Genomic DNA, 23,024 nt, shown 5'->3' on the forward strand with positions numbered 1-23,024 from the left:
CCCAAGCGGCAGCACCGAGCTGGGCCGCCCAGCCCTGTCGGCAGCCCCGAGCCCTCATGGTCTGAGCCGAGCCAGTAAACCCTGCCCTGCTGCGGTTCTGTTACTATTTGGCAACTTTGTTGCACGCGGGTCCTCCCTGCGAACGATAGAGCGGCTTATACTCAGGTGCGGCTTATTTATGGACAAAGAACGAAATGTTTGCCAACACCCGGCAATGCGGCTTATACACAGTGCGGCTTGTATTCATGAAATCACTGTACATACAGCACTGATACTGCTTTCCAGAACTTTTAAAGACAAAAGGGAAAACAGAAGAAATATTTGCACAGTAAAATTAGATTGGTAAACTGCAAATAATCCACCAGAAGCAGAAAAATATTTAAGTTATAATAAAACATTAGAACAAACATGGTGAAATTTAATTAGAAAAAAATTTGCTTACATCTGAACTTTTTCCTATAGTTCTTCTTGTTTCTTCTTCTAGTTCCTTTTGTCTCCAAAGGTGGTTGTTCAAAATGCCTTCCTGCAGGGCTCTGGCACTCTTTTCCTGAGAGAGCTGTCTCTGTGTTTCATCACGCTCGTCTTCAACCTATAATAATATAATTAAATTACTTGCACCTTCAGAAAAATCAAAGCCAACAATATCGTCCCACTCTCCCTTTTATTCTTATAAATAATTTTGCTTTCCACAGCTATGATAATCCATCAATAAATTTTAATTTTCATCTGAAAAATTAGGAGGAAATACAGAATGTTTTGTAATAATTGAGAAAAATAACTCTAAAGTCAGGCTTTGAAATACAAACAAAAAAAGGGAACAGAATACTTGGAAACCTGATGTTCTAAAAATCTGGCAATAGTTATCCAATGCCTCTTCCATGAACAAAGTACCTTTCTTTAGGCATACTGGAATACAACACCAAAAAGAAGCAGAAAATAAGGTAAAGTGTTTAAGTCATTATCTAATATACCTGTTTGAGGAGCTTTCTCAGTGTTACTAACTCCATTTCTAAATTCCTTGATTGTAATTCAAGTTGCTGTTTCTCCTCCATTTCTTTACAATATTGCTCTTCTTTCTTTCTGAGTTTTTCTCTTGTTTTCTCATACAGTGTTTCTACTCTGAGCCTCTTTTCCTCTTCTTGTTTCAAAGTAAACCTGGGATTTAACAGTAAAACAGTTTCTTTAATCAAGAAACTAAAATACTGATATAAAAATTAGATATTCTAAACTATGAACTTGCAGAAACAACTCAAACCATAAAAACATTAAATATTTTCAGACTTTTTATTTTTACTCTAATTTTTAACTTTTTAAAGAGTTAGTATGTCATTCCATTATCCATTATTTCAGTTTTACGATATATGGAAATAAAAATTGACTGTTTCATCACTTTCAAGTTTATCTAGGTAAATATACTGAAATATGCACATTTCTGTTACTTCTGGAGAAGTCATCTTCATATTACAGACAGATCATGAGGAGTTTGTCTTAGCAATCAAAGCAACATTTTGACTATGATTATTATACATTTTCTTAACATGATGAGCACTAGTTAGATACTTTGGAATTTTGAAAAATAGTGGCTAAGGTAAAGTTAATTTTCTTCACATGGGTCTGTTCTTGAATTGGTGCTGAAAACAGCTGATAATACAGAAGTTTTTTTCTAGATGCTGAGCAACATCTGCACAGCAACAAGGCATTTTCTGCTTCTCCTACTGCCCCACTAGCAAGGGGGTTGTGGGTGTACAAGAAGCTGGGTGGGACAGCTAGGTGACCCGACACAAGAGATTTTCCAAACCATATGACATCATGCTCAGTATATATAGTGGGCAGAAGAAGAAGGAAGAGGGTAAGATAGTCAGAGTGATTGCATTTATCTTCCCAAGTAACTGCTCCATGTGATGGAACCCTGCTCTGCAAGGGATGGATGAACACCTGCCTGTCCATGGGTAGTGGTGAATAGATTCCTTGTTTTGCTTTGCTTGTGTGCACGGCTTTTGATTTCCTTATTACACTGTCTTCATCTCAACCCATGAGCTTTCTCAGTTTTACCATTCTGATTCTCTTCTTGCCATCCCACTGGTGGGTAAGTGGGTGAGCAGCTGCATGGGGTATAGTTGCCAGCTGGGTTTAAACCATGATAAACTGCTAGAGTCCAATACAGGTAAAGCTGGGACTGGCTCTGTCTTCTTCATAATCCTTGTCCATACACCAGGAGGCACAACTCAAAGCTCAGTTCCCTCAGTCTCTCCTCACAGGGCTGATGCTCCTGCTCCCTGACCAGCTTACTAGTTCTCTGCTGAACTCACACATACCAATTAAGATCCCCCGGTACTAGAAGGCCAAGAACTGGACACAGTGCTCTAGATGATATTCAGTAAGTGCTCAGCAGTGGCAAATAATCACTTCTTTCCATCTCCTGATCTGCTGCCACTTGCCTTCTCAGCTGCCAGCTCATACTGGTTCATGTTCATCTTGCTCTAGCAAGACCACCAAAGTCTTCTCAGCAAGCTCCTTGCCCAGGCTATTCCCAGGATATCATCACAAGAGGATACTTCTTCCCAAGAGCAAGGTTCTGCATTTGCTCTTGCTGAATTTCCTATGGTGTGTACCAGCTACTCCTGTCTGAAGTGATGCAACAGTGGTTAAAAACCTCACATCCATCCAAGTCTAGCTCAGGATTATAGAGAATGGGGAAACCCTGAATTTCACTTTTCAGATAAGCAAACATACAAGCAAATAAGCATTCTATGCTTCTCTAAACACTTCTGAGTTTAGAACTCTGTGAGAGTTACCTGGATTTCTAATATACATCAACAGAAACTGCAAAGACAAAAACATATCCCATATATATCACCTCTCGTAAATCTCATTTTCCCATACAAACTCTCTTGCTCTCTTCTCTGGCCATTAAAAAAAAGCGAGAACATCCAGACGATTACAGATGGCGCTAATATTCAGGTGTTTTTTGCCCGACATTTCATCTTTCCTTTATAGCATAACTTGCCCATGGGATTCAAAATACAGAAAATCAAAAGACTACAAGCTTCTCATTCATCCATCATCAGCACCTTCTGGTACATTAAAACTGACAAGGTAATACATTATCAGAACACAAGATTATATACTTAAGGCTTTGGATATCACTCTTCCATTCCACTTCTTGATGAGCCAACATGGATTTCAAATCTTGAGTCTCTTCTGCTATTAATTTTGACTCCTCCTTTTCACTTTCCAACTTTCTTACTTCTCTCGAGACTGCTGCATACCGATTTTTTTCATGCTCTATTATTTGTTCATATTTAAGAAGTATGTTTTGAATTTTCAGTAAAATAGCAGAACCTATTTAGAGACAGAAAAGACAAAGATGCACATACGCATAAATACTTCATAATGTGTAAATTATTTGATTTGGTGTAGGTAATAAAGTTTAGGTAGTGGGAATTCTCTGTGAGAAGAGGCCAGGAGTTGCACCATGCCAGACAGACACAATGGATCCACTGCATGGCACAGCTGAGCCTTTCGCCATGCTGGTGGCACGTCAGAAAAATATATTTAGGAGAAGACAAAACCACCAGTCAGGCAAAGGAAAAGGAAACAAATAGGAAAAACAGCTGCACAGGTCAGTGACAAAGAGGGTGGTGGGAAGGTGTTTTCTTAAATATAAATGAAACAAGATACCTAGGAGTGCACACAAAGAAAATCATGTTTTAAAAGAGAAACTTGTAACATGTGAGGAAGAAATAACTTTAGAACATACCTGTATGATCCACAGTAAGCTGTTCTAAGAGCAATACAGCTTCTTTGTAGGTGGATGATGGTAATTTGACATCCTCTGAAGTTGTGTCAGATGAATGAGTTAAATCAAGGTCATCAGTTACATCCATTTGTATGCTGACCTACAAATACAGTATTTTCTGTATGCAACTATGTAATAGTACAGATGCATAAATGATTCATTCTTTAATTCACAATCCACATCTGATAGATCCCATCTGAGTGATTAAAAGCTGATAAAACTATTTATGAAGAAACTAATTTTACAGTACCTTATCCTTTTCATTCGCTGCTTTTGCTGCAGGTCTGGAAAACAGAAATGTATTTCAGTTCTGGAATGTTTATCTTGCATTAAGAACAGTATCTAAAGTTGTTTTGAAAACCTAATTTCAGTAGGGAATTAAAGTAAAATTTAATACAATAATTTTTTTAGATGTAGGTGAATACTGGAAAAAAATTATCATCATTATTGGAAGATGATTTTTTTCCCAAGTTATTAAGCAAATATTTGAAGTAACTGTTCACTCAATTGACAGGAATCATACAGCTACAGACATGGAGATATACAGATACATAGTTATGTGCATTCCCTGTTTAACACTAGAGGTTTAGTTCTCTTCACTATTTAGACTCTTTCCCTTACAGGTCAAAGAACTGTAGTTTTGGATTCTCTGGTGTACTTAGGCTACTGCAATGGAGTTAGTTTTGTTCAGAGCAGCCCACACAATGCTGTGTGTTAGATTTCTGACCAAAACAGTGTTGACAACACAGTAGTGTTTTGGCTATTGCTGAACAGTGCTTGTACCCTGTCAACAATTTCTGTTTCTCATTTTGCTCCCTACAATTAAGTTTGAGGTAGGCAAGAAGTCAAGAGGACATACAACTGAAGAAAAAAAACAAAAAGGAAAAAACGTAAACCCCAAGATGCATGTGATGAAATAGCAACTTTGTTCTAGTGTAAGTCTCTCCTCTCCCTTTTTAAAAATATAAAATACATCTTTACATCTACACTGACCTTCAGGTAATTTTTTAGCACTTGTGCACATTGTCTTTATAATGAACTTGGCTAAGATGTTCAAAGCACATTAATCAAATAAAATGTGTTTTGGAACACAAAAGGCATCAGGTCATTTTGTCACATGAAGGAACCACTGTGCACATCAGGTTTATAAAAAACTTACCTTTAGGTCAATTTTTATCATTAAGTAAGTTTTAGTTATAACATTCCTTATATTCAGTACCTTCCTTCCTCCTGAGATGTTTCACTGAAAGTGATATCATCTGGTACTCGAAAATTATTCCCATTGGAAGAACTCATCTGCTGATTAGACTTCAGCCTTGAAGTCTGTCCTTTATTTTTCTTTGCAACGTCATGATTCAGGGCAAATTCACTACATTAAGCAGAAATAAAAAAATTACCAATTGAGTTTACAGAAAATATTTCTTTGAAATAGATATACTTAAGATGTGACCAGGTCAACTGAGATTAAAAATATGTCTGATAAAACACAGACTTAACTCCAAGGATTGTGGAGTATTTAGAAGTATTTTAAAAATCTTGCCTAGCTATAAGGGGGGAGAACATGGAACCTGAACTAGGTTGAGACAGTAACTCATATACACATTAGAGGACGTATTAAGAGCACAGATTCCTCTGAAGAACAGAAACACTCCTGCATAGGATTTCATAAAAATATCAATACCTCCTTCAGAATTTTGAGATTAATTTCAAAATATATTTTCCCTCTTCCTAAAAAAAAAATGTACTTTTCTTAAATGTTTGTGAAGCAGTGGACTACTCAATATTGCTTTCAGCATTAAAGAAACTGCTTCAACTTGCACAATATTACAAAACCTAAAAGATACTTAAGTAATTCTAAAATCAGAATTAGAGATGATGTTTTCAGTTATACTTTCACTGCCATTTTAAAAATTTCTGACCTCTCATCAGGTGAAAAATTCTTGATGACTTTTTCTTCTGTAGTGTTTTCATCCTCCATTTTCAAACAGTCATTCTCCCTTAGTGTAAGCTTTTCTGTCATTTGCTGATTAGTAATGCTGCCTGGTGGTACATTTAATTTATCAACATTTTCCTCTTTTGCCACAGTCTGCATATTAAAACATCTTTCTTTGCTTTTTTCCCTCTCAACCTACAAAAAGAAAGTTAAGTTTCAAGTATTAATCAGTATTTCCATAAAAAAGAAACACAATATCCAAGATCGAATAATTCAGGGTTTACCTCTGAAAAACTGTAAAATGAAAAAAAATACAGACAAGTATTTTCACAAAAATTACATTACAGAGTGTATTGTCATTGAAAGTACTTCAAAATCACTCATGATTCTGTGATGTAACAGAAGTATAGTCCTTAGGAAGAAAACACGAACAACAATGTAAAAGCATTACTGATAGATTAAAGAATTAGAAGGACTGCACAATGTTAGTTATGAAAACAGAAATAAAAAAAAAAAAATCAAGTGCAAGTGTGCTTGGTTACTGCTTCCCCCATGGAGGGTAGGTAGGGTAGCAGGGAAGATTCCAAACCCACAAGTAGAAACAACTCCACTTACAGCAAAAGGAATGCAAGTGAAGGGCAATGAAGACACACCATGCAGAAATCACAGCAAATGGAAAGTTCAGTCAAGACCCTGTTCAAAAGCTATTTTCATTCTTTGTTTCAGAATCAAAACTGATTTAATTGTGTGCCCTTTTTTTAATGTCAATGAAGTGGTAACTTCTTACACTGGAACGGAGTGCCACATACTGTTAAACTGGAAAAATAGTGCATTCTGTATTTTCTGAAAAAGGGGGAAAAGGCAACTCTCCACTGCTCTCTTTATTCGTAAGTATTGCATTTTCATTCAAACAACAACTAATCTGTACAAAACACCTTCATTTAATGATGAATAGCTGAAGTGAACAGGACCATTGATATGGAAAAAGACTAAAGAATAAGGAGTAGCAGGTGAACTACCTCTTTTTGCAGCTGTACCTTCTCTTTCTCCAAAGCCAGGAATACTGCTTGCAGCATTCCTACCTTACTCTTAAATCTTTCCATATCTCGTTTCAGTTCTTCATCAAGACTCCTTTCCAGCATGCCACATGATTCCTGAGCACTAGGGAAAAGACTTTCAGTTTCTGTTTCTCCTGTATTACTGTTGATAAGGCAGTCCTTGGGAACACCATCATTAAATCCAGAGTATTTTTTAAGTTTCATTTCTGTTTCAGAATGTGCATTTTCATCACTTGTACAAACAGGTCTTACTTTGGGAAGAATATTAGAAATGTCACCCAAAATACTTGGTTTTAAGCTATGTCTCAGGGAGTAAGCAGAACCTTCCTCTGCATTTTTACTACTTCCATTATCATTCTCTTCTGTTTCCATAGCACGCATTTTCTTTTTCTCTCCTTTTGTTGGAGACACCTTTCTGTTATCTACACTGTTAATGCCAGTTTCTTCATCTGTATTCCAGGTATCTTCTACGTTTGTCTTTAAGCTATTATAATCAGGAAGAACTGGAAGTACAATTTCCATTTTGGGTACTTTTCCACCCAGTGTAAGTTTAATATTTCCAAATTCACCTTGGCTTTCTAACTTATTACTTGATTCTGTAACAGGAGATGAAGGAATGTGAGAACTCTTCCATTCTTCACCAAAGCCATCTTCTGGTACTTCTTCGACAAGGGAAGCAGTTTTCCCAGTTTCATTTTCACCAAACAACTGCTTCAGCTCTGCTGTAATGTTTTTAAAATTTGTTTTCAATTCCCTTTTCTCATTTTCAACCCACATTCTTTCGTATCTTTCTTCCCAAGGTTTTAGATTTAACCCCTTGTCAGCACTGTATGATTCCACATTTTTTGTTAGGACTTTCTGATGTGAAACTTCTGCTTTGTCAGTCTGATTTTCATGTGATGTTTTTTCTATCAGGTTGGTAGTTTCTAAAACATATTTATCCTTAAGTAAACAGGTACAGACAAAAAGATTACCAAGAAAAAGGAAGTTACAGTTAATCTAGGTAATTTCCATTGCAAAGTCATCCAGTCATGTAACAGAAATAACAATATCTAGATATTTCAAAAGCAATTTTTATAATATAAATCAAGGGATACTAAACTAAAGGCGCACTGACTCACCTTTTTCCTAAAAATAAAGGAGTTACTAGCTACTAGCACTTACCAGAGACAAGTTTTTCTAGGATTGAAGTTGTCTCAATGAGGGGTTACTTTTACCTTTAGGCCTGCCTGCTTTCGGCCACCAGTGGCCTCTGTTAGAAAGCAATTTATTTTTTCATGTTTTATTGCTTTAATACAGTTTTACTTTGGAACTGCCAATGTTCCCTCACCTTCCTTCATCCATTATTCTACCGTCTAGCATTTTACAATTCCCTGCCAGCTAAGCTAATACAGAGTTAATGAACATGACAACCTTTTTATTGTCTGCCACACGGAGAACTGTGCCTATTTCTTCACCCAAGGTGCTGAAATGTTAAATTCCATCCCAAGCTCCAAAGAAAATGCATTAGGGAAACCTATTCATTCCTTCCCTCGTCCCAAAAGTCATGAACCCAAACTTATGTGAAAACCACACCATACCTCACTCAACACCCCCAGTCTTCTCATATCCCTCAGCCCATGGCCCTGCTGCTCCACAGCTCTGGCTGCTTCCATCCCGTGTCACGTTTTTCCCAAAATGCTCCTTCCCCATATGCTTCCTAGTGCCTTCCATACAGGGCTGAGACCATCCAACTCCATTCTCTCTTCCTGTTAGCCAAGCCCTTCTCTCTGCAAAAATTCCTGCTTTCAGAACAGGGAAGGAGCACCTCAGCCAGCTACTATGTGTGGCAGCTTCTCCATTCCCCAAGCTCACTGCACAACCACTACCACCTCCCAGCAGGCCTAAGTTCCTTGCTCTGGTAATATTTCATCATACCTGAGTGTGGGGGTAGAGGGAATTTGCTCCACTTCCCCTTGAGGTGCTACAGAAGATTCCAGACCCCTCTATCTAGGCCTCTCCCTCTCCTGTTGTAGGTACAACACAAACAGGATGCCTGCCTTATTCCTGTCTAAAATGCCCTTTGAAAAATCTTTTCAAATACTTACTAATATGGCCAATCAAGCACCTATTTTGCAGGGGCACGGACAGCATTGAGAAGATTAAAAAATTTAACTTCTTTTTGTTTCTTCTTTTCTTACAAAGTGGAAGACCAGGCACACTTAATCAAATAGATCAGTATACTATAAAGACAAGATTCCTTCTTTACTTAAATGTACGTTTTGCATAGGGAAAAAATGAATTTGACTGCACTCTTTCTCAGCACTGTGCAAAAGGAAAAACACTGAACAAAGTCTAAGCAAACCAGGTAGAAGAAAATTAGTGCAACAGCAAGTATCCAATATAATAATAAGCATTTTTCCCATCATAAGAACTCTCTGTATTCCATTTTATTTCAGGCTGTTATACAACTTCTATCTACAGGATTCTCCAGAATTATTCACTGACTGGTAAGTTTCCTTTACTTTACAGGTGTATAATACATAATTTTCTACTTTACAGTGTATAATACAATATACTGATCAAGATTCTTAATTCCAAATCTTAGGTGTTACATACCCACACTCCACAGTTTACAATGGCATCCTTATCATCTTCTTTTTCAGCCGCTGATGACATATGAAAAGTAGATCCTGAGTACTCACCTACAGTGAGAAAAAGGTATTTTGATAATCAGTAAGACCTAATATTACTTATTTACATTTGGAGTGCATCTTGAATCCTATTTGTGAGAAAAAACTGGACACATAATAATGCGTCTCCTCTAATTTTTGAGTTCTTAGATACAAAAATTACCATAAAACAGACAGGAGATGCATCTGTGTACATTTCTTTCTTACAGGGCATTTAAAGGAAATTTGCTGAAAATCACTGTAAGTGGTCACAAATCAAGCAATTCTGTTTCTTAAAGGCGTGTTACCGCAATCTCTCTCTTTGAAATGCTGTGTGCCATACAGTAACTACTTACATGGCTCCAGCAACTGTGATTTCCCTATGTGCATGTGTGCAGTGCACAAAGAATCACAGCTTTGAAATATTTTAAGACCCCAGTTTCACTCTACACACGAAACTAATCTGCCTCTAGACATGGATCTGGACTGAGTATTTCCGACTGCTACCTTATCTGTTGCAGAAGACACAGATGGGAACTGAAAGACAGATTTGTGAAATGCTGAGAAACAATCCATGACCTGAAAACTTTGCTCACGCTGTTGAAAACTGGATTCCACTCTTCCCTCTCTCAGAATTTCTGTATAATATGGGCAGGTCACAAACTTCTCAGAAGCTCATTATCTGGCAGCCTACCCTGAATCTCTATTACACCAGAGAACTGGATCCCAGATAATCCCAGATACAATCTAGAAGCAGCACCTCACTGTCTTGTGACTATTGTTCTTGTAAAAGACACGTTGAACACTTTTAAGTGACAAGTTTTCAGAAAGAAACAAGTCTTAGCAAGTCAAGTGGGGAATCTAAATAGAAGAGATAGGGGTTTTTCACCCTTATCATGCTGCACCTCCTGTCTTGCTCCATTAATGCCATGGATTCTACACAATAGTCTTTCTATACACAAAGTTCCATTGCTAAAGAGGGACACGGTATCATTCCTACACAAAAAATGAGCATGACTGAGAAAAACAGACAGGTATCATCATAAAAATAGAGAAGGGCACAACCTCACTTGGCATTTTCTGTTCTTGGGGTGTACTTTTGCAAGCCTTCATTCCTTGAAGGGCTCTTAACATTTGATACAAACTCACAGTTACCAACTTTATGCTTGAACTGGAGTCTGAGCTCCTCAGTCAGTCTCCAGAGGTCAATTCTGGCCCCAAGTTACACAGTGCGAATTAACGACCTTTTCTTTCCTCTCACCTCACTGCTGAGGTAAAATTTCTGAGTTTTTTTGTAGATTTGACTGTTGGGTATTTCAGCACAAGGCATTTCACAACACACAATTAGTGGATTGACTGCACTTATTTCACAGGGTTGCTATGATGATCTCTTGATAACTCTGGTGCATTTCAGATAGTCTGATAAATACTAAACACAATAACAGCAGCAATAATTAGGGATTATCTAAGATTAATGTTCTACAAGGAACAGAGGCATTTTTCCTTTGTCCTTGTTTTTCAACAAGAGGAGCTTTAGACTTTACTCATGCTTATAAATATCCCAATAGCAAGCCGTTTGCTGGTGCAGATGAAAGCTTCAGCCAGCAGTTAAAACCGACAGATGTGCTGGTGGTCGAGGAACATTTGTAGATAGCATCACAGAAATTACTGCAGAGAATGTACTAAGTTACCACTACCAAGACTGCTGGTAGAAATCAAAAGCAACTATTTAGAAGTGCCCATCACAGAAGTTTTCAACAGCAGCAATGTTGATTCTGAAGTCTCAGTCTCCAAGTAAGATTTAGGATCTTTAGAGCCTGTAAGATCTATTTCACATAGCGCTTAATCAATCTTGGAATTCCTGTATAACTGGCAGAGAACAAGGGAAAAGGCAGAAAATACACAAGGCAACAACATTCTTCCATCTTCAGCTCTGCCTGAAAAAGGAAGATGACAACATGTACAATGGAGAAAGCCAACATCATGGAAAGGAAGATGACAGGAGGGAGCAAACATATACAGGTGCGTATTTCAGTAGTCATTCTGTTTCCAGAACACTTTGTTAGAACCATTAATTTAAAACTAGGAAAAGATTTGCAATTACAATGTGTCTGTCCATGAAAGAATAGGACAAAGAGATGATCATTAATACCTTCAATATCCTCGCCATCTTCTAACTCAAATTCCTGCAACAGATCTGCAAAACATACAACAGATGCCTTATTAAATACTCCTAAAAATATTTTTAAGCTATAAAAGTATTATTAAGCTAAACTCAGAACCACTTCATGCAAATATTACCTGATTTCTGCTGCCTGGTTTTAGGAGAAGTTTCGTTCATTTTCAAAGGAGATATGGGAGTCTTCAGCTATAAAAAACAATTCAATGATAAAACAACAAATTCAAAGTAACTACAAACTATTTAACGAGCAGAGTAAGTAGTCAGTCTGACAGGAGCATCTACTTACCTGTGAATTGTTAGGTTTCTCCAAAAAGCCTAGAAGTGAAAAATATTTTGGGAAATGTTATTTTTTAAAATTGTACCTTCTACTCCATTCAACATCAGTAGTTTTTACAACTACATATTAGTCACAAGCATTACTTCATCCAGAGTACAATACTGAACATTCCATTTACCTCATCATGACACATGTGTCATAGTATACAAGAAAAGAACAATGCAGACTTCCCACCATGCACTTTGAATTTGAAAAATAATTATCACAGAACTAGGACAATATAGGTGAAGCAGTAAGGTCATGCTTGCTAACAGAACAAGATTAAAATATTTAGTCCTTTTGAGGAGCTGAATCCTGCTTTCTAAAAGGATTACTTCAAAAGCCAAAGCTGGTCTAATGTAATGAATGATCATAAAACAGCATTATGACTGTGATTACACTGAAAGTGCTTAATACTGAGGAGCATTTTCCTTTCCATTGATGGAGCTCACAAAGGATGGGTGCAGACACAGAAACCTCATACATGTCTAACAAGGTAAAATCAAGTCAGTGCTCATCAGATTGCTGTGGTTTAGCTGGCAGGGGAATAACAGAAACAAATGTTTGGTTTTAATTTACATTTATAACATAGTTCCAAATATTTTTTAAAATTCTATCCAACACCAAATTAATTTCCAAACCCACACAATCCCACCTACATTTCTCAAATTCTCTGCTTAAGTCATCTTACAGTTTGAGTACTCCCACTAAATAAGTATATGAAAGAATACTTAGAATTATTAAGAATGGCTCCATGGCAAAAAATTTGTATTTAAATACAATTTTTTATATTAAAAAAACCCAAACCAACATCAAAATAACAAGCAGTATTCTATTTCAGTAAATGTGGTGGTCCAGCAGTGTGGAAAGACCTCAGAAAGATTACTATAATGACCTTTTACTATCTTTTCACACTGATCCTAAACTTACCTTATTAGAACTCTTGTCTATCTCCTGTGTATTTCCATGACAAATAGTTAACAACTACATTTGAAGCTCCTAGAAGCTTGTAAACTTCTGCTCAAGATGCTCAAGAGACAGTATCACAAACTACAGGCAGAAATCCTCACCAAAAACCCCTGTACTTATAGTCCTATTTTAGCTCCTAGGCAAAGCACAACATAAACCTATCAAAATGCTATCAAAAGTTAAGCTAGGGGGGACAAAAATGCTAAGCCAGATCATCGCTGTCTTCTGCTGCATTATCATCTACGAAGGTTAAATGTTGAGAAAGGTCAGCCCTAATAGACATACACTGTCATCACTATGAAACAAGGACCTGAATCAAAAAAACTAGACTCACCTGAAGAACACAAATAATGCAAAGAACTTCCTTTACAAACTGGCCAGCAAGTGCTGTGATTACTGGCATTAATTAACAAACAGTAAGCACTTCACTGGTATGGCCTGCACTCACACAATGACAGCATTTCAAAGGCAGACACTGATAAAAGTTTACTTTAGCCTATAAATGGTTACAGACAAACATTAGCCCACCAGGAAGTTACCATTGTCACTTTCCCCTGAAACAAACTGGGAGCATGGTCCATGTTTCTCTGCAGCTGGCAGCAGCACACCACATGATATTTTTCTTGGCATTTCAGAATCTACCTGTGTAACCCAAAACACAAATAAGAATAGGTACAAATGCATTTTCAACTCATTTTTATACAAAAGGTTCCTGCTAAACCAATTCATGTAGCATGGTATCAAGTATACTCTAGACACAAAAACATTTTTTAAGGTACTTGACAAGAATACATCAAAACACAGTATATTGGAAAATCACAGCAATTGTGCTTGTTTTCAGATCTTCGGCAAAAACTTCATACCACTATTCTGCCCCACTGACAAACCTTGACAAGCTGGACAACCACAAACAAGAATTAACTCAATGGCAGCTCAAGATACAGGTTTTGAACCAACAGCTGCGTGTCTGCAGTGGTCCAACATTTGTACTGAACTTGAAAATAACGTTCAAGTTGGTACTGACATTCCCTATCCATATATCCTGCAGTGGTGAATGAACACACTGGTGCTCCAAACTGCAAGAGCCATTTGGAGTGAACAAAGATTAGCAAGGCAGAGTTTACAACTAACAACATTTTAACCTTGTATTTTTGAGAAGGGGTGGAAAGAGGTCTTTCTTCTCAAAAGAAGAACCAGAGGGACATAGCTACAGATCTTGCTGATGCCACAGGCAGAAAGAACAAAAAAGGAAACAAGGTCAGCATGTGCAGTGTCTCTGTTGAACATGACTTTAAAGAGGGACAGAGAACACCTACAAAAGGTAGAGAGGATCTGTGCAGAAGCAGCTAGATGACACCTAGGTTGTAGACCTCAAGGACAACAGCTAAACTAGGTCAGCAGACTAGGGCTGTATGGTGAAAAAGCAACAATCTCACCAGCCTCTGTGAAATGGTCAGAGTATTTTAAGCAGCAAGGAACTTCACTGTTTCACTACTATACTAGAAACCAAACTCAAGAGCCAATTGCTGAGACCCAAGCCATTAGCTCAGCTTAACTTCATCCCAATCCTAACCGAGCAGCTGGCCTACAGTAGAAGTATTTCAAGGGCCCCCAGGTACAAACATACAGCACATGGAAAAAATGAGGAAATAAGCCTTAACAGCAGTGTCTAAATCAAAAGGAAGCTCTCAAGTAATTCTGGATCTTACTCCTACTTCCTGCGGTGGAAACCCTTGTGTCCTTCACAAAAAGTACCTCTGAATCCCAGGGAGATTCAGCATCTTCCTCTTGCTCTGCTCCCACTGTTGGAAGGGCACCTACAAATAAGATAAGAAGCGAGATGCTTGAGCATTTGTACATCTAAAGATGAAGGTTCCATTGATGAGGAGAAACTAAGAAGCAAGTTTTATTCAAATGTTTCTTCCCAGACACATCATGTTACCTCCTTTACACTTCCAGCTCCTTTTGCTTCCTTTCTATCAGAAGATGGCTATGCACAACAGCTGGCAAAGCTACAGGCAATATCCAACACGCTTGGGTAATGTTCAGGAAGATACGGCAGTATCCTGCAGTTCTGTCGTATACAGAGTTAAGGTCTCCCAGCCTACAGCTCCAAAATTTGGCCTTTACTATCACTTTCCACTGTTCCGGGGGTACCAGAGAAATAATATCCAAAACCTCCTCACACTAACATCCACAAAGTCACCAAGAAACAATGCTCCCTTTGTTGTACTGCTAGGAAAGATCTTCCCTGACAAAGCTGTCACCCAGCCCATTCCAGACACTAGACACCTAGACACCATTTAAAAATAGAGAGTCAGACCTCAAAACACTTAATCCAAACACACATAGGCCATTTCTGTATGGGGGGGGTTTAAAATTCAAACCTCTTCTCTATCAGACGATTTTACGGTTCAGTCTCAGGGGGTTCCTAGTCAGATTTTACTATTGTATTTCTGTTTTAAGGTACTGTAATTTCACAACCATAAGGTGCACCGGACTATAAGGCGCACCCCCCAGGAGTCGGCAAATTTTGCAACTTTGTAGATCAGATAAGGCGCACTGGACTATAAGGCGCACTTTTTTTTACAGCGAGGCTCCACCCCCAGCTCCCCCCACGCGGTTGCTGGCCGAGGCCCCGCCTCAACCCGGCAGCCATCGGCCCCTGGGCCCGTCTGTACCTGGTGGGGCCGGGCTATGCCCGCCGCCGCTCCGTGCATCGTCCCCGGGGCTGGGCTATGTCCACCGCTGCTCCGTGCAGCTTCCCCGGGGCCCCGCTGCTCCAGGAGTTCCCTGGTGCTCTGGGTGCCCCGATGCTGGCAGGCTCGCCCTGTGCGGGAGCCGCCCCGATGCCAGCAGGCCCGCCCCGCGTGGGGGCCACCTCCCCAATGCCGGCGGTTTTGTACCCCCGGCTGGGCTGCGCCGTCGCCCTTTCCCTCCCCCGCGCGGCCGCTGCCCCGATGGGCTCTGGTCTGATGCCGCTGCTGGGCGGGCTCTGCTCAGCTGGGGACTGTTGTGGACTCGCACTTCCGGGGTGGCAAATGTCGCAACTTTGTACATCAGATAAGGCGCACCGGACTATAAGGCGCACTTCCAGTTTCGGGGGAAAATTTTTAGTCAAAAGGATGCGCCTTATAGTCGTGAAATTACTGTACTTCATTAGGAAAAACTGATTCAGGATTCAATTGTGTGGACACATCCACATAAAGAAGGGGGAAAGAGCTGTATGCCTGTGAGGGCACTCCCCCTACAAGAGGCAACTGCTGGTTCCAATCTGAACTGTGACTACTTACACTATGCCAAATACACACTGATGGTAAAACACATATAGACGGATGAGCAGGTATAGGCACAACACTAGAATACAGCAGCTTCTGCCAGTGCCCCCTTTGCAGCATATGAGCAGCAGCTACACATGTTCTAGTAACATCTACAGTAACAAGCTACTCTGTGGAGACAGACAATGGAAACGGTGCTTTCTCTTCCTACTGTCAGACCTCAGCTAAGCATCAAAGTGCTCTACTCTGACTAGGCTGGTGATATTTTCAAGCACACACATGTGATGCTAGAGAGACCGCTTATATTTTAAAACTGAACAAGATGAGGCACTGGAACAGTTTTCTCTCAGCTTGACTCAAATCCTTCCCTGGCTTCAGCCAAGATCAATCACAGCCTTTCAACGTGACAGTACTTGTCATAAAAGGGAATACTGTTGTCACTCAAGACATTCTAGTCCTCCATCTCTTTCTCATCTGTGCATTTTGTTCAGATCCCTTCAGGGAGAATGCAGCAACAAATCAAGAATGGCACTTGCTTCGTATCGCATTGCTTGGTATACAATGCTACAATTTCAGTTCTTTTAAGAATGAATGAAAAGCAATGAAATCTGCTTTCCTTCTCTGCCAATGCCCATTAGGACTCACAGGCAAGAGGAAATTTTGCTATCATAGGAATCAATCACCATTTTAGTTCATTTTCTATGCATTAATATTTGTAGATGAAGAACTTGGGTCAGGATTTACAAAGTCATTTCTCTCACCACAGTTGTCCTTTGAAGCTTTGAGGACTTCATGCCTGTCGTTAAAAAGAGAATTTTTCACATCCTCAACAACTGTAGTTTGTAGTTTTTTGCCAGCACCCTCCTTCTCCTCTTCTTCGTAGTCAGATGATTCTTCCTAAAAGAGATCAACCAAAACAGCTGAAAAGAACAGTAACAAACACCATCTTTGCTGTTCCTCCATAAGCAATTCCTCATGTCAGTCTAACCCTAGCTTCATTTAAGGTACAACATTTCAGAGCATATTTCTTATTTCCCTCTACTTTGCTCCACAGAAAATCATTAGTTTCCCGCTCTCAATCTTATGCAAAATTCTTTTTGTTTCCTCACTTTCAGCTATCACACCATGAATTTTCCTAAATGTAGCAAAACTTCCCGGATAAAAACCTCTAACAGAACTGATAAAAATCTAACCAACTCCAGAGTCTACTGCCTATTCTTTTTCCATACTGTATTACCATACCATAGCCAAGAAACTGTTTGACTCCAAGTAAGACACTAACATTAAAAATGGATGATGAAAAGATGGATATCTGTGAAAGATAAGCATTAAAAGAAATCCAGTTTACTATGTGTTTCTTATCTATATGACAATTAGAAAATACCCCTGTGATTGAATAATCTTTATATACTTACTTCGGTGCTTGAATGAAATGCTGCTCTCAAATCTTCTTCTTGCTTATTTAAGTGTAAGTTTTCACTTTCTTGTTTCAGTGGTTTACAGACTTTATAATCTACTCCTTCATATTCCTCTTCAGTATCTTCACCATCCACATGTTCAAGTATGTCAGAGGTTCTTCTTTCACCTTCAGGTCCTGTGGTTTTTTCTGCTAACCAAGAATTATTGCCACTTTCCAAGCTATCACTGAAGCTTGACTTTTTCTCCTTAACACCAGAACTATCTGAGAGAGGCTGAGGTATCTCTTTTTTCCAGTCTGTCATTTCAGAGCCTGCAAAACAGGAGTCAGCCTTTCTGTGAAACGGCTCCTCAATCATGCTTTTCCTGTTCCAGCTTTCTTGCGTATCTTGCAGATTATTTAGATTTTGAAAGACAGGTTGTTTTGGTACTGACTTGCAAGATATTTCATTATTCATGATCTTAGGAGACACTGCTGTTTTATTTTCTTGAAACTTTTCATGAGACCCAGCTATGAAAGACACAGGAGTATCAACAGATTCCTTCACTTTTTCATCATGTTCTTTAGTTATTTCATGATCATCACAGACATCTTCAGTTCCACATCGAGCATCCCCTTCATGCTTTGCTTTACTGAAATACTCTAATTTCTGATTAATTTCCCTTTTAGATTCTGTTTTCTCTTCTTCCAGTATTTCATTAGACTGAGTTTCTTCATCTTCCAGTTCTTCCTCCTCCTTTTCATCTTCAGTAAAATCTTCATCATCCTCTTCCTCCTCCTCCTCTTCCTCCTCATAATCATCATCACCATCTCCATTGTCATTTTCATCCTCTTCCTCCTCCTCTTCCTCCTCCAATTCTTCTTCATCCAGATTGCTTGCAGCTGAGATGTCTTGATTGAACAATTCTTCACTGTCTCCCTTGTTCACATTTGCACCTGAAGGGATTCTTTGTTTGAGACTTTTCTTTGGCGACTTAGGACTTTCAATTCTAGAACCACCACCATCATCTTGAAGTACAAAAAAAGAAAAATGCATGTGAACAGAAGGAATTATGTAAACAGTAAATGGCACGTTATCAGATTAATGTACAAGAGAGAAGCCATTTGGGAATATTCAGAAATGGAGAGGTGGGGCTGGGAAGCATGGATGATGAACTTGATGAAGGAAAAGGACTTAAGAGGGGATTAATATCTTCATTTTAACGACTTATTTTATTTTATTCTGAATTATTAACATAATAAATGTTTAAAAAATGCTACTTTTCTCATTTACTATTTTAAAAAAAAACACCCAAAAATCAACCAAAAAAACTACTTAGAAAGTCTACTTTATATATCAGTGTATCATGCAACCTTTTGGAAGTAACTTACTGTTCTTCTTGAACTGCTGTGAAGCACTCATTAACAGTGTCAGGTTTGGCTTCTGCAGCTTCTGTAAATAAAGATTTTTAAAAAATTTTTTTTTAACAGTAACAACAACAAATCCTTTGTTCACATCAAATCTTGAACAGTAAATATAATCAGACTGTCCTTATGACAGTGCTGGCTCCACCCTACACTTCTAACTACACAAACACTCCTCTCATATCCAATTCAGTAAGTATTTCACAATGTGCAGGCACCCTTCTGCAAATCGTTTCCAAAAATGCTCACGTGCATAATCGTTCTCAAAATCTATTTCTAATATTTGTAATACTTAAGTAAAATTCAATTATATTTAAAAGTGCGTTTTCAAGATGCTTACTTGCAAATGTGCGCAACGTAAGTAACTAAAGAGATCCCCATACTTAATGCATAAATTTAGTCCCTGCAAGCACACTAAAAAATACCTCTAAATTTCAAAATCATGGTAGAAAAATGTATCATTTGTATTTAAATCAGTGCAAGAAAATGAAATCAAGTTAAATCTAAACATGCTTGCATCTCCAGCATTACAGAGTGGGCTGAATTACCACACTCAGGTTCTACATCACTGCACAATGCCAGTGCAAGAGTTGATGCTCCAGACATCACTCAGAAGTAGATAATTCTAAGGATCATTAGTAAAAAAGTAGGCATGAGAGCTGGTAACTAACAAAAAAGTACTACCCAAGCATTTAAAAAAAAAAAAAAGAGGAAAAACATGCACTGTGAGATCACATGCAAGTACTGAATGTCATCTTATAGAATGTAATAGATGACCCATTTGAGTAACTCATCTGTTCATTAAGCACTCTTGAAGAACCTGCTGAGGAAAGGAGAACTAGGTGATGAAGGATTTTTTTAGATTTTGATATATAAATATCCTTTTATCACTTAGGAATCTATCCCCAAATTTACAGAAAACAATAACAATGATTGGAGAACAGGATAGGTTATAATAGTAACTTGCAAAGTTTTCAAGTCTGCAAATCTGACTCACATGAAAACAAGAAAAAATACAGCGATGTGGTTATCTTGTCACCTACTGCTTTTTGGCTCCAAATTACAAATTTACTGCATAGTCTCTCACAGCTACAGGTCCTTTAGAAAAAACTCACAGCAGAAGGAAGGCCGGTAGGCCAGACTGCTTTAAATAGAAAACAATATTGGCTGGAGCTGCAGTTTCTTTCAGTTCCAAAGAAAATTTGCCTTCAAACCCCTTATTTTTACAGGATATTTTTCCTGTAAATGCACCGTACCTTGGGGGTAAAATCAAGTTCCTCTTCCTCAGAGGTATGCCAACTGTCATCGTTCCCCTCTTTCTCAGAGCTTCTTTAAAAGCAAAGCAAAATGAGTACCATGTCTCTCAAGTCATTCCTCAGGTAAGTGTTAGGTACTTTTAACGTCTCACCTTATTGAGTCGCCTTGGGAGAAGTCATCTATTGCTGTTTAAACATTAATCAACATGTTGAAATTAAATTTAGCATGTTAAAATTAACCATTTAAAAATTAAACACTGAACATGGACAACTCTACACATCATAACAGAATGAACCTTTGGGTAGTAAATTCAGTACAAGGGGGCATAAATGACTGCATTTCCAAAACAAACACTGAATTTATAAAAAAAAAAAAAAAAAAGAAAATTAGAAGACCAGAGCTACATCTCTTTTGGACTCTTATACCCAGAAGTTTAAAAAACATAGAAACACACCTAAACTAAAAAAAACCAAAAAAAACAAAAAACACCAAAAAAATTTAAAAAAGCATAACATTAATACCCTACAATAAACCGTTATCCCAGTAAACAGTTAACAAAATGGTGGTGGTTTAGCAAGACATTAAGAACTTCCAAAGTACTCATCTTACGCACAAGTACACATCACTAGCAGAGATTTATTATTTTATGCAGCATTATGTATAACATTACATTAAGTATTACACTATCTGCTGGTCTACCCAGTTCAGATTATTTTGCAAAGGTAATGAAAATCAAAATGCATAATCAAGCTCTAAAGCTCATTGACAAAGGAATTCAATGGACAAAAGTGGCAAACCTAGGGCATTCTATAGCACACTCCAAACTTTCATCAGTGTTACAAATGTGACTTGCACTTAGGATAATAGGATAAATCATGTCAGAAGGAACCTCAGGAAGTCTCTCAGCCAGCCTTCTCAAAGTAAGCTCAGTCATGAGGTCAGATAAGGTTGTTCAGGTCTTTATCCAGTCTGGTCTTAAACACCTCCAGGGAGGGAGACTGTACAACCTCTCTGTTTTACTGCTCCCACATTCAATTAGAAACTATTTTGTTGCTATTTATGCCTCTTATATTTCCAACTCCTGTCATGTATCACTGGGAAGCACCTGGCTTTGTCTTCTCACATGTACCAGAAGCTGCTGCTAGGTCCCCTGCAAATTCACTTCTCTAGGCTGAAAAAATCCCAGTTTTCCCAACCTGTCCTCAAAGGGCAAATTTCCTGACCCTGATGAATCTGATGGCCTTCTACTGAACTTGCTCACTGTTGAAAGACAGATCTGTCTTGCACTGGAGGCTCAAATTACACCCAGAGCACTGGACACAATCCAGAGAGTGCCAACTAGGGCTGGATAATCACTTTCCTCAATCTCTTGGCTATGCTGCTCTTAATACAACTCACGACACTGTTGCCAGGTCACCCTGCTGCTGGCTCATTCTCAGCTCACTCTGCCAAGACCCAATCAAGCTTTCTCAGCAAGGGCATGTCTCCGGCCAGCGTGCTTTGTAGCAAGGGGTTGTACCACTGCGCACAGACTTTGCATTTGCCCTGGCTGAATTCTGCTAGACAGGCCTGACAGTTCATTTATACAACCTGTCAGAGTAAAAGCCTCTGAAAGATAGCACTGTCCTGATGTGCATCGACTGATCATCCCAACTTAGGGCTATTTGCAAACTTGATGAGAGAGCACTCTAGTACATCACCGATCTACCAAAGAAACCTGAACTCTAGGAATCCAGCTTCAAGAGTGCTAGAACCTCTCAATTATCTACAGTTAAGATGAAATAAAAGGGCTCTTCAATTCCAAAAACAGAAGGGGAAAACAAATACAACTTTCACATAGTAGCTATTTCAGCATTCCTCAAGTTCTTGGTAACTAATTCTTGTTAACTATCATAACAACCAATCCAAGGTCTTTGGCAGAATCATTAAAGGGAAAAGTAAACAAAGGCACATCATGCCTGATCTCCTCTGCTAGCATTACACACATAAGAGCATGGAAATTTTGTCTGTTCTAAAGACAGAGTACATGTGGGAATTTTGATGAGTACCTCTCCTGACCTGCACTGGGCTTTTGGACAATGAAATACAGTGTACGTCACATAGAGAAAAACGTAGAAACTGAAACGAGGACAAGCTAACAGTTAAAATAAAAACACAGTCTCTTCTACTGTTTCCTACTGCAAACACACAATATTTAAATAATATTAGTTGTAAATACCACAGTTTCCTGTAAACTCATTCAGTACCAGCAGTCCAACCTACCTGCTGATGTGCCAAACCCAATAAAATTTCTCCACCAGTGTGGAGCAGTCAGTTATCACTCTTGATGGGTGACTTCAGTTATACTTCCAAATAGTACAATTATAAGTAATGAAAATAGCTGAGTAAGTTTTCTGAAATTTTGATTCCAATGAATAGATTAGGTTAGTTGGGTAGAGCATGGTGTTAATAATACCAAGTTTGTGGGTTCAATCCCTGTATGGGGCTCATTTAAGAGCTGGACCTGATGATCTTTGTGGGTCCCTTCTAACTCGGAATTCAGTCAGCTGTGAATAGTAACTTTAAGCAATGATCAAGATCAGGTCACATTGTCCTTTAGAAGGTAAGAGATAAAGTTTATGAGCTACCTTTCCGACAGAACTCTGATTACAATAGAAATGAGATCTAGAAAAGGATTGCTTGGGGATTGCTTGTTTCTACTTTAATTCAAGCCCATTTCCATTTCAGAGTAACAGGAGAGCTTATTTAAAAAATTATTTA

The 23,024-nt window shown here is 38.5% G+C and overlaps 1 protein-coding gene across 6 annotated transcripts in view; it reads right to left on the reverse strand.

Annotated features, from left to right (window-relative positions):
- LOC116995764 (ankyrin repeat domain-containing protein 26-like) overlaps positions 1–23,024 on the reverse strand; it is a 50,013-nt gene that overhangs the window by 19,273 nt on the left and 7,716 nt on the right. For 2 of the 6 annotated variants that reach the window (XM_033058715.1, XM_033058712.1), the window contains 19 exons: positions 20,416–20,449; positions 20,264–20,333; positions 18,975–19,035; positions 17,602–18,611; positions 16,948–17,083; positions 14,664–14,725; positions 13,448–13,550; positions 11,910–11,938; positions 11,743–11,809; positions 11,594–11,638; positions 9,389–9,474; positions 6,752–7,732; positions 5,719–5,927; positions 5,019–5,168; positions 4,050–4,083; positions 3,761–3,899; positions 3,129–3,342; positions 972–1,155; positions 443–589 (listed from right to left, as the gene is read on the reverse strand). In XM_033058715.1, coding sequence (XP_032914606.1) covers positions 443–589; positions 972–1,155; positions 3,129–3,342; positions 3,761–3,899; positions 4,050–4,083; positions 5,019–5,168; positions 5,719–5,927; positions 6,752–7,732; positions 9,389–9,474; positions 11,594–11,638; positions 11,743–11,809; positions 11,910–11,938; positions 13,448–13,550; positions 14,664–14,725; positions 16,948–17,083; positions 17,602–18,611; positions 18,975–19,035; positions 20,264–20,333; positions 20,416–20,449 — 3,761 coding nt within the window. Of the gene's footprint in view, positions 1–442; positions 590–971; positions 1,156–3,128; positions 3,343–3,760; positions 3,900–4,049; positions 4,084–5,018; positions 5,169–5,718; positions 5,928–6,751; positions 7,733–9,388; positions 9,475–11,593; positions 11,639–11,742; positions 11,810–11,909; positions 11,939–13,447; positions 13,551–14,663; positions 14,726–16,947; positions 17,084–17,601; positions 18,612–18,974; positions 19,036–20,263; positions 20,337–20,415; positions 20,450–23,024 lie in introns of all 6 variants that reach the window. The other 4 variants (XM_033058714.1, XM_033058711.1, XM_033058716.1 and 1 more) reach the window with 3 other exon arrangements.

This window comes from Catharus ustulatus, chromosome 4, assembly GCF_009819885.2.
Source record: "Catharus ustulatus isolate bCatUst1 chromosome 4, bCatUst1.pri.v2, whole genome shotgun sequence".
NCBI classification, from domain to species: Eukaryota; Metazoa; Chordata; class Aves; order Passeriformes; family Turdidae; genus Catharus; species Catharus ustulatus.